This window comes from Podarcis raffonei, chromosome 18 (genome assembly GCF_027172205.1).
Source record: "Podarcis raffonei isolate rPodRaf1 chromosome 18, rPodRaf1.pri, whole genome shotgun sequence".
Taxonomy (NCBI): Eukaryota; Metazoa; Chordata; class Lepidosauria; order Squamata; family Lacertidae; genus Podarcis; species Podarcis raffonei.
Window position 1 is genome coordinate 7,683,439 of NC_070619.1, and position 12,089 is coordinate 7,695,527.

The 12,089-nt window shown below is 46.2% G+C and overlaps 1 protein-coding gene across 7 annotated transcripts in view; it reads right to left on the reverse strand.

Annotated features, from left to right (window-relative positions):
- FBN3 (fibrillin 3) overlaps positions 1-12,089 on the reverse strand; it is a 166,181-nt gene that overhangs the window by 33,065 nt on the left and 121,027 nt on the right. For 5 of the 7 annotated variants that reach the window (XM_053372339.1, XM_053372342.1, XM_053372343.1 and 2 more), the window contains 6 exons: positions 9,627-9,776; positions 8,179-8,250; positions 5,125-5,250; positions 4,421-4,546; positions 3,066-3,191; positions 2,047-2,163 (listed from right to left, as the gene is read on the reverse strand). In XM_053372339.1, the coding sequence (XP_053228314.1) occupies positions 2,047-2,163; positions 3,066-3,191; positions 4,421-4,546; positions 5,125-5,250; positions 8,179-8,250; positions 9,627-9,776 (717 nt within the window). The remainder of the gene's footprint in view (positions 1-2,046; positions 2,164-3,065; positions 3,192-4,420; positions 4,547-5,124; positions 5,251-8,178; positions 8,251-9,626; positions 9,777-12,089) is intronic. The other 2 variants (XM_053372344.1, XM_053372340.1) reach the window with 2 other exon arrangements.

Sequence of the window (12,089 nt, forward strand, 5' to 3'; positions counted from 1 at the left end):
AGCTCCACCCCTAGTCGTTCTTGGACTCCTTATTGGGTGAGCAACGCAGCCGAGCAACACAGTTGGAGCCTCCCTCCTCCCTGGCCGGCAGGGAGGGAGGGAGAGGAGCTGCTTCCTTTGAAACCCGGGAAATTTAAGGGACATCATCAATAAGGGACAGCAGCGGGACACAGCGCTGGGATAAGGGACTTTCCCGCCAAATAAGGGACGGTTGCCAGCTATGGTTCGCAACCCAAGGGCTGACATATCCTCCCGAGGGCCGTGAGCTGGGGCGGGTGAGGCCAGAGGCAAAGGTGGAAGGGATTGATGGGAAAACCTACCTGGTTTCTACACAAATCTCTGCATCCTCCATCCAGAGGCATTCTGGGAGTTTGGAATCACATTAGGTTTGATTCATTCACTTTAGAAGACATTGGAAGGTAGCCCTAAACGGGGCAGCTATTTAATGTGTCATGTTTTATTATGTTATTATATATATTGGAAACCACCCAGAGAGGTTGGGGGAACCCCAATCAGATGGGCGGGATATTATTATTATTATTATTATTATTATTATTATTATTATTATTATTATCATTATCATCATCATCATCATTATCTTTATCTTTATCTTTATCTTTATCATCTTTATCTTTATCTTTATCTTTATCTTTATCTTTAATCTTTATCTTTATTGTCATTGTCCCATACAGAACAACGAAACTGAAAAAATCTACACCAGACATTCAAAAACCAACAAGCCTGCTATCCCAGCCTGGTTAAACCCCTAAAAACTCTGATCCCCCATAACTGAATACAATATACTCCCACAGAGACTACCTTACACTGTGTTTAAAACCAAAATCGCATTTGGATAGAAACTGTTTCTCAGGCAGCTAGTCCTAGTTGTTATCATCATCTTCATCATCATCATCAAAGGTAAAGGACCCCTGGACAGTCAAGTCCAGTCTGACTATGGGGTTGCGGCGCTCATCTGGCTTTCAGGCCGAGGGAGCCGGCGTTTGTCCTCAGACAGCTTTCCGGGTCATGCGGCCAGCAGGACTAAACCGCTTCTGGTGCAACGGGACACCGTGACGGAAACCAGAGCGCACGGAAACGCCGTTTACCTTCCTGCGGCAGTGGTACCTATTTATCTACTTGCACTGATGTGCTTTCGAGTGCTGCCTTTGAAGGTGACTTGGAAACTACAGCTAATCCCGATTGCAGCTGATAAACTGGTGACTTGGAGTGGCCGCTGGGACCATGTAACACTGGTCCTAAAGGATCTATGCTGGCTCCCAGGACGTTTCCGAGCACAATTCAAAGTGTTGGTGCTGACCTAAATGGCCCTGTATACCTGAAGGAGCGTCTCCACTCCCATTGTCCAGCCCGGACACTAAGGTCCAGCTCCAAGAGTCTACTGGTGGTTCCCTCACTGCCAGAAGTGAGGTTACAGGGAACCAGGCAGAGGGCCTTCTCAGTGGTGGCGCCCGCCCACCAGATGTCAAGGAAATAAACAACTAGAAGACATCTGAAAGCAGCCCTGTATAGGGAAGCTTTTAATGCCTGAGGTTTTGTTGTGTTCTTTTATGTTTTGCTGCAAGGCTCCCAGAGCAGCTGGGGAAACCCAGTTATATGGAAGGGCTACAAGTAATAAATTATTATTATTGATTCCTGCATTAAAGAGGGTCAGACTGGATGACCCTATGGATCCCTTCCAATTCTATGGAACTGTTTCCCTCGGGAGTTTGTGGACTCTTCTTCCTTGGAGGTTTTTAAGCAGCGGTAGGATGGCCACCTGTCCTGGATACTTTAGTTGAGATTCCCACATTGCAGGGGATTGGTCTGGATGACCCTTCCAATTCTACAATTCAATGAGTCTATAACTCTACAGGCCTATGATTCTGTGACTCTATTCCAGGAGAAAACGCCCGAGGAGGATGTGAAGCTGGATCAGCGAGGGGTGTGGCTTAGGAAAGGGGGTGTGGTCTGTGGAGAGTCCCGAGGGCCAGGCGGGAAGGCTTGGAGGGCCACACTCGGTCCTTGGGTCCCTGCCCTTGCTCTTACCCATGCAGTCGTTGTTGTGGGTTAGCTCAAACCCAGGGAAGCAGAGGCAATTGTAGGAGCCGACAGTGTTCTTGCACGTCCCGTTCCCGCAGGGCTGGCGGTCGCACTCGTCGATGTCTGTGGATGCAAAAACAGCGAGAGGGGATTGATGTATCGTCGATTGATGCACTTCAGAGCCTTGGAAGAGATCCTACGGACAACCCAGAACGATTAACTCTGCATTGTATACAGCCAGTGCCGGATTTACATATAAGCTAAACAAGCTATAGCTTAGGGCCCCACTCTTTTGGGGGCCCCAAAAATATTTAAAGGAAAAGAAAACACTGGATGTACATTTCCAAAATATAAGAGAAAAAACAAATATAATAAAACCTACATACAGCAACAGTGTTTTGTGTTGTCCAGGATCTGATGATGTAAGTCATGGGCCTCGTCTGCTCCCTAAAATATCACTGGTTTGCTCCTTTCTATATATAGGGTGCCTACATTCTGCATGGACTGGTTGCATGGCAACATGGGCAAATGGCTTGAGATACAATGATAACAATTTATTGATCCCCCAAAAATAGCAGTACAAAAACAAAAACCCATAACCAAATCAAACCATAAATTTCGATCAACTTCCCTCCATTCCCCCTTTTGGTTCCATTATAATATACTTGCTTCTGCACGCCCATAAAACCTTATATACTTAACAATCCAATTTTAAAACCTTCTTCATCTTATTACAAGTGACTTTTAAAAGTTATACTAATGTAAAAAACATCTGTACACAAAGCTTTAAAAATGTGCCTTTTTTTGGTAATAATTTGCCCTGCATAGTTCAATAATTTATTTTGCCAGTCTTCTTTTCTTTAAACATTTTCCCCCCCAATTTGCCTTCTTTGTTTTGTTTCAAAGCCATCCAAACTGGTGGTCATCATGTGGCAGTGAGTTCCCCTGCTCAACTGCAAAATCGGCAGCATGAAGACAGGCCAGAGGAAGAAGAGGATTCCTTCTGCCCAACAATCCCTACTCACCCATGCACATGGTCAGGTCCCCGGTGGCCTTGAACCCGTTGAAGCAGATGCAGAGGTAGCTCCCTTCCGTGTCCACGCAGTCGCCGTGGCTACAGACGTTGGGGATCTCCTGGCACTCGTTGCGGCCTGGGGAAACAAGGGCAGGAAACCGACAACCCAGGTGAGTGACCGAGAGAAGCCAGAATCTCAGGTACGACCTCTCTGGAATGCAGAGGGCAACCTGCTGTTAGGATCATCCTACTCCCGTGTAGGACGATCCTAACAGCAGTAGTGATGTATGGAAGTGAGAGGTGGACCATCAAGAAGGCTGATTGCTGAAGAATGGATGCTTTTGAATTTTGGTGCTGGAGGAGACTCTTGAGAGTCCCATGGACTGCAAGAAGATCAAACCTCTCCATTCGGAAGGAAATCAGCCCTGAGTGCTCACTGGAAGGACAAATCCTGAAGCTGAGGCTCCAAGACTTTGACCACCTCATGCGAAGAGAAGAATCCCTGGAAAAGACCCTGATGTTGGGAAAGATGGAGGGCACAAGGAGAAGGGGACGACAGAGGACGAAATGGTGGGACAGTGTTCTCGAAGCTACCAGCATGAGTTTGACCAAACTGCGGGAGGCAGTGGAAGACAGGAGTGCCTGACGTGCTCTGGTCCAGGGGGTCACGAAGAGTCGGACACAACTAAATGACTAAACAACAACAACATGGGCTAGATCCACGTGTGTGTGTGTGTAAGGGGATCAAGAGGTTGTGTGAAGGCTTCAGGGAATTCTATCCCTCTCACTGTGGGGTGCCAAGAAGCAGATAAACAAGAAGAGTTCTTACCATGTAGTTTATTCAATATTCACAGAGAGAGAAAAGAAGGAATGAGGTCTCTCTTAGATAATGGCATTGTTACAAGTAAAGTCCCATCCCCTCCGTCCCTCCTATTCTACGTCATCGCTGCGTTGGCTTTTGTGCTTTTTGCCTCTGAGCTTTCTGTTCTCCTACTCTCAAGGCACGCTGGGTCCTGGGAGAGGGTGGCAGGGATCAGGACTGCTTCCAAGAGACACTGAATCTGTTAACTGTCTTTCCCCTGGTGCGTCCTCTTCTTCCTGCTGCTCTCCCAATATTTCCCAGCTTCTCCCCTCTGCAGCCTTTGAACTGTGCCCTTCTGCAAACCACTGTTCTAAATCTATACTGTCTCCCTCTTCTCTGGTGGAATTCTCCACCATTCCTGACAGGCTGCTCTCTGCCTCCTTTTCTCTCCTTCCAGGGAGATGTCACAGGCCTGGAGTTAAAGGGAAGGTGGCTGTTCGACGACCGCAAATGAAGCCCCCCACTCCCGGGTCCAGGGTGCAAAGGAGCGCCTCCCGACTTACCCACGCAGGCTCCGCTGGGCGACAGCTTGTAACCGGAAGAGCATTCGCACCGGTAACTTCCCGGGCTGTTGAGGCAATCGGCGTTTCTCTGGCAGAGGTTCTCGCCGCTGCTGCACTCATCGATGTCTGCAGGGGATCGGAAGCAACACATGATTCACCCCACTTGTCTGGGGCATAGGCTCTCCCAGGCAATGCGCTCACCAGCACATGCACAGTGACAGTGCCTTCATGCTCCAAGCAGCCCTTTCTGCCACCTCTGTCCCCCACCCCCCAAACTGGGGAGCCAGCACCCCGCCAATCACATACACAGTGGCGTAGCAAGGTTAGCTGGTACCCGGCGTGGAAATAATTTTTGTCAACCCCTCCCACATTGAAATTCCCCTTCCCTCCCTCCACCCCACATCAAAGAAAGCTGCGCAGGCAGCTATCCGATGAAGATCTCGCCTTCTCCCTCTTACTCCCTCCCTCTGTCAAAGAAAGCCGCGTCCCACCCTCCTCCAGCAGCCCGGGAGCGCAGGGGGCAACAGCTTATACGCTTATCACATTTATAAATTTCAAATTTACAGTTGTACGTTGTTTTAATTGTCTGTTTTCCTTCTGGAACTGTACCCTCAAGTGTGTTTTATAAGCTGGTCTCCGACCGTAATAAATTATCTATCTACCCAGCCGCTGAGGTCTCATTCCCCGCGAACCGCAGCCCCTACCTTCGCAGATGAGCAGGATGTTGTTGTAGCTGAAACCGATGGGGCACTCGCAACGGAAACTGCCAATCTGGTTGATGCAGACTCCATTGGTGCAGATGGCGGGGATCTCGCTGCATTCATCAATATCTGCAAGAAATAAGACAGTGCTTTTTTCCCCAGCCGGAGCGTGCCGGACCGCAGCTATGGCCCCTCTCAGGCGGGCGCCATTACGGTCCAGCGCTCACCCCCTCCTGCCATTTCTTGCCTTTACGTACTTCTGAGAAGCCCAAAACAAACATTTCAAATCAAAACAGAAGCTGGTCTCTTACATTAAAAACCTGACAGTACCAAACTATCGAAGGCTTTTCACCAAAGCCAGACCAAACGTCTTTCCTTCTGCAGTGTTGGCTGGCAGGTTGAGAGGAGTCCCCTACCAGGACAGACTTTGCTCGTGTGCTCAAGACATCGATTCCATAAAACATATTTTGTTGCACTGTGCAAAATATGAGCAAGCCAGGGCTGAACTGATACTACCCTTGCTGGTACCTTTCCCGGGAAAATCAGAGGCTCACTATGTCAGGTTCCTATTGGAAGACCGGACAAACGCTAGAACATTAGCAGTGGCAAAGTTTTTATCGGTGGTTGCAAGAACCAATGATCCCTATATTCTGAACAAAATGCTTGTTTAACCTGGAGGTAGGCTGTCTGAATTGTGCATTGCTTTGAAAGATAGGACGTTCTTTATGTATGCTACAACAGCAGCAAGAGTGTTACTAGCAAAGTATTGGAAGACACAAGAACTACCCACACTGGAAGAGTGGCAGACGAAGGTGATTGACTACATGGGATTAGCAGAGATGACGAGCAGAATCCAGGACCAAGGGAAAGAGACGGTGGAGGAAGATTGGAAGAAATTTAAACTTTATCTTAAAAATTCTTGTAAAATCATTGAGTGTTAAAATGTCTTGGGTAAAGCATAGCAGATTTGCAGCGATAAAGGATTGGATATGAGGAAAGAAAAGGGTTAAAGAAAGGAATTAATAAGTAACTAAGACCAGGGGTTGCTGAAAAAATTTAAAATAAGGATGCAGAAAAGGGAGGCATGGGGAAGTCGTTGAAATTGGGTATATGAAAAATTTTTATGAAATTATACATGTTTATATGTTTGTTTGTTAGTGTTTGTTGTTTGTATTGTCTTATATTATATGTTGAAAAACTAATAAAAATTTTCACAAAAAAAAAAAAAGAATTGTGCATTGCTTTGTAACAATTTGTTAGGTCTCTGGACCATAATAAAGATTGATGATGACAGAAGCTGGTCAGCGGGTGTGAACCTACACTTTTTTTTTTAGATCTTTGACTCCAACTAGTCACAATTGGTCAAGCTAAAGGGCAGAGAAAATTCATACAGTGGTACCTTGGTTCTCAAACGCCTTGGTACCCAAACGCCGAAAACCCGGAAGTAAGTGTTCCGGTTCTCAAACGTTTTTCAGAAGCTGAAGGTCCGATGTGGCTGTCGGCTATTGTTTCCGGGGCACCTGCGCCAATCAGAAGCTGCGCCTTGGTTTTCGAACATTTCGGAAGTCAAACGAACCTCCGGAACGCATTAAGTTTGGCGCTTTTGTCTTTGCTATTTATTTTACGTTTTTGTGGCATTTTCGGTTCATTTGTTTTTGTGACTGTGTGGAACCCAGTTCAGCTACTGATTGATTTAGTGATTGATTGTGTGACTGTGGAAATGGATAAAATGGATAAAATCCAAACAATGACTATCATCAATGCAGGTAAGAAAAAAAAATAATTTTAATTTTCACCGTCTACAATACTGTCTTATTTAATTTGTAGCACAGTACACTGATGGTTGCTTTCATTTTATGGATCAATGGTCTCGTTAGATTGCAAAATTCATGTTCAATTGCTGTTTTAGGGGTTGTTTTTAAAAGTCTGGAACGGATTAATCCGTTTTGCATTGCTTTCTATGGGAAAGTACGCCTTGGTTTTGGAACGCTTTGGTTTTGGAACGGGCTTCCGGAACAGATTAAGTTTGAGAACCGAGGTACCACTGTATTTCCTTTTCTTCAGTCCGTCTCCTGTGTAGCAGGCTTTAAGCTTCCCAGTCAAGCCTCTGCCATTGTACTGGCAGCCCAATAAGGATAGAGTTTACTCAGCAGCCATGAAATATTATGCGTCAGTTGGAAAAGAGAATTGGAAAACTGGGTTTCTTGAGAATCAGGAGCAAATAACCTGGAACGTTTGATTGAGAGTTTCATTCCTGACATTGCCTTTGACTTTCCCCACTGCAAAAGCACACTTTTGAGTTTAAGAAAAAGAAGGAACATTTTATCATATGTGGTGGGAATGTAAAAAGGTGAAAAGCTTCTGGGAGATGATATATAATGAGATGAAAAAAATGTTGAAATACACATTTATAAAGAAACCAGAACCATTCTTATTGGGCATTGTAGGAAGTGATATAAATAGAAAGGAATGTAAGCTGTTCTTATATGCAACAATGGCAGCAAGAATGTTTTTGGCCCAAAAATGGAAGCAAGAAGAATTACCGGCGAAAGAAGAATGGAGTATGAAATTAATGGACTATGCAGAACTGGATAAACTAACAGGAAAGATCCGAAATTGGCGGGACCAGAAATTCACAGAAGACTGGAGTAAATTTACAGATTATTTGAAAAGTATTTGTGATGACCAGACTACGTTTGTAGGTTTGCAAGGAGTATTATTGGAATTATTCCAAAAATGGATAAGGGGGAGGAGGGTTAGTTAAGACAATTAAAGGTGGATCATCAGAGGTGCTGAGGGAAGTAAAAAAAAATGTATAAATGATGAAGTTTTGTGGTATGTATTATAATTAATATGTTAAAATTAATAAAAAATATTATATATATAAAAAGCAAAAGCACACTTTTTGAGAGTTGGTGAAGCAAGATCTCCTTTTCCCGGGCAGACATACTAGCTCAGTTTTGGCAAAGAGACAAGAGTCACACCTTGAAAAGCCCAAAAGGGGAATGTCATCTGCAGAAGATATGAATAGAGGAGACGGGTTTGGGGTTGACTTACCAATCGGTTTCCCAGTGTGAATATCAATGATGAATCCAGGGGCCTGATTGCCACATAGGATCTGGTATTCAGCTACAAGAGGAAACAGTAAAGACAGATTTGCTGATACACCTCATTACATTACAACCACTGTCATACAGTGGTTCCGCTCCTTCTTCCTGGGCTGTGTTCAGAAAGTGGTGGTGGGGGATGAGTGTTCAGACCCCTGGGCTCTCACTTGTGGGGTGCCTCAGGGTTCTGTTCTCTCCCCCCTGCTTTTCAACATCTACATGCAGCCGCTGGGAGAGATCATCAGGGGGTTTGGGCTGGGTGTCCATCAATATGCGGATGATACCCAGCTCTACCTCTCTTTCAAATCAGAACCAGTGAAGGCGGTGAAGGTCCTGTGTGAGTGTCTGGAGGCGGTGGGAGGATGGATGGTGGCTAACAGATTGACAAGACAGAAGTACTGTTTTGGGGGGACAGGAGGTGGGCAGGTGTGGAGGATTCCCTGGTCCTGAATGGGGTAACTGTGCCCCTGAAGGACCAGGTGCGCAGCCTGGGAGTCATTTTGGACTCACAGCTGTCCATGGAGGCACAGGTCAAATCTGTGTCCAGGGCAGCTGTTTACCAGCTCCATCTGGTATGTAGGCTGAGACCCTATCTGCCTGCGGAAACTACAACTAATCCAGAACGCGGCACCACAGGGCAGGCGCCACTACCGAGAAGGCCCTCTGTCTGGTTCCCTGTAACCTCACTTCTCGCAATGAGGGAACTGCCATAAGGCCCTTGGTGCTGGATCTCAGTGGCTGAACGATGGGGATGGAGACGCTTCTTCAGGTATACAGGACCAAGGCGGTTTAGGGCTTTAAAGGTCAGCACCAACACTTTGAATTGTGCTCGGAAACGTACTGGGAGCCAATGCAGATCTCTCAGGACCGATGTTATATGGTCCCGGTGGCCACTCCCAGGAACCAGTCTAGCTGCCACATTCTGGATTAATTGCAGTTTCCAGGTCACCTTCAAAGGTAGAGCTCATTGCTGTAGTCCAAGCGGGAGATAACTAGAGCATGCACCACTCTGGCAAGACAGTCTGTGGGCAGGGAGGGTCTCATCCTGCATACCAGATGGAGCTGGGAGGCAGCCGCCCTGGACACAGAATTGACCTGCGCCTCCATGGACAGCTGTGAGTCCAAAATGACTCTCAGGCTGCACACCTGGTCCTTCAGGGGAACAGTTGCCCCATTCAGGACCGGGGAGTCCTCTACACCCGCCCGCCCCCTGTCCCCCAATGGATTATCCATGTCTCCCCTCTGTGACTAGCTGCAAGGACAAAGTTACTTCTTGCAGTGCTAGGTGTGAGAGATGACTGGTAACTCTAAGCAACAAGTTACGGGAGATTTTGGGGAAGCCACAGAAAACTCAGTGCGTGGTTTTCGAGAGCATGTCGTGCAGGGCTGCTGGCTTACAGCTGGCCGGGGTGGGGCAGGGCTCGCAGGGCTTGTTCCAGGCCTTCCCGATGTTGTATGAACAGCAGCACATCTTCTTGGTCATGTTGAAAGACAGCTCGTTCTCGCAGGTGTCGTTGTAGTTCCGGTAGCAGAGGCTTTTCCTCATATCTGGAGAGGCGGAAGAAGAAGAAGAGTTTGGATTTGATATCCCGCTTTTCACTCCCTTTAAGGAGTCTCAAAGCGGCTAACATTGGACATAATATACAATTTAACGATTGGATAAAACTATGGAGTGAAAGCGTTAAATTTACTGCATGTACTGCATTAAAGGAAAATGTTATGAAAATGATATATAGATGGTATATCACACCAGTAAAACTTGCAAAAATGTACAAAACATGTAAGAAGTGTTGGAAATGTAAAGAAAAAGATGGTACATTTTTTCATATGTGGTGGGAATGCAAGAAAGTGAAAAGCTTCTGGGAATTGATATATAATGAGCTGAAAAAAATGTTGAAATATACATTTGTTAAGAAACCAGAGGCTTTTCTCTTAGGAATTGTTGGTGATGAAATAAATAGAAAGGATCACAAAATTTTCCAATATGCAGTGACAGCGGCAAGAATACTACTGGCCCAGAAATGGAAACAAGAACAAATACCAACGTTGGAGGAATGGAGAATGAAGCTGATGGACTATGCGGAACTTGATAAACTGACTGGGAAGATTAGATATCAACGAGATCAAAAATTCATCGAGGACTGGAGAAAATTAGTGGAATATTGGGAATGTATAAGTGATAACGGAATAACGTTAGTGGCATTTAAAGAAGCTCTGTAACAGAATAAGAAATATTGTAAAAAAGCAAAATATAAGAGGGGGGACGGTATAAAGGCAATACTGAAATTTGGAAATGTGTATTTAAAAAAATCAGAATTTGAATGATTGGCAGAGAAGCCGAAGGAAGTCAAAAAACCGAAAAGTTTAATGCAAATTGTTAATGTGGCATAAATGTATGGAAAATCAATAAAATATATTAAAAAAAAAACAAAGCAGCTAACATTTTCCTTTCCCTTCCTCCCCCACAACAAACACTCTGTGAGGTGAGTGGGGCTGAGAGACTTCGGAGAAGTGTGACTGGCCCAAGGTCACCCAGCAGCTGCAGGTGGAGGAGCGGGGAAGCGAACCCGGTTCACCAGATTACGAGTCTATCGCTCTTAACCACTACACCACACTGGCTCATCAAAGACTCGTTCAGGCCAGTGCAAGTCTGCATTGTGGCGACAGCTTCTTTCCCTCCATCTCTCCACAGCCAGCAAGGCACCCTTTTCCATAGGTATGATCTCAGACTCGGAAGCAGGGAGACTCTCGCCTCGGCATCCGAGCCGCCCGCCCTCTGGAAAAGGATGCCTCATTGTCTGGTTGCAGAGCTGAACTGCTTCCCTCTCTGAGGCAGCACTGCAGAGGCTGTCTGTCTCTTACTGACTTTGTGGGTGCTTGGCAACCGCAATCACATCATTGTGGGTGCCCAAGCAACCACAATGTGATCTATGGAAGTGAAAGCTGGACCATAAAGAAGGCTGATTGCCGAAGAATGGATGCTTTTGAATTCTGGTGCTGGAGGAGACTCTTGAGAGTCCCATGGACTGCAAGAAGATCAAACCTCTCCATTCTGAAGGAAATCAGCCCTGAGTGCTCACTGGAAGGACAGATCCTGAAGCTGAGGCTCCAAGACTTTGGCCACCTCAGGAGAAGAGAAGACTCCCTGGAAAAGACCCTGATGTTGGGAAAGATGGAGGGCGCAAGGAGAAGGGGACGACAGAGGACGAGATGGTGGGACAGTGTTCTCGAAGCTACCAGCATGAGTTTGACCAAACTGCGGGAGGCAGTGGAAGACAGGAGGGCCTGGCGTGCTCTGGTCCAGGGGGTCACGAAGAGGCGGACACGACTAAATGACTAAACAACAACAACAAAGCAACCACAGCCCCCTGAAGTTGGCTCCTGCGCCTAGTTGACCTGCGGAACTCCCTCCCACAAGCTCTGCGACAACCCCCCTAAATCCTACTGATTTTCACCGGGATGCTGGACTAAGTGAATGCCCTCCCCCTTTGACAATAATTTTTATTAGTTTTCAATTGCAACAATCCAGCCTCATTATAACAATGCCAAATTAGAATTCAATTGTTGTTTAGTCGCGTCCGACGCTTCGTGACCCCACGGACTAGAGCATGCCAGGCACTCCTGTCTGGAATATCATCACTTCCACAATTACCAATCCCAATCATTCAGATGCCGAATTATATAATTTAGGTGACCCTTCCTCGCGCTAGAATTGATGGTTTGACAATTTACTTCGTTTTCAAAATCAACTCATCTCAATTACATTCCAGTCAAAATAACAATCCCTTGCACAATACAGTGGTACCTCGGGTTACAGACGCTTCAGGTTACAGACACTTCAGGTTACAGACTCCGCTAACC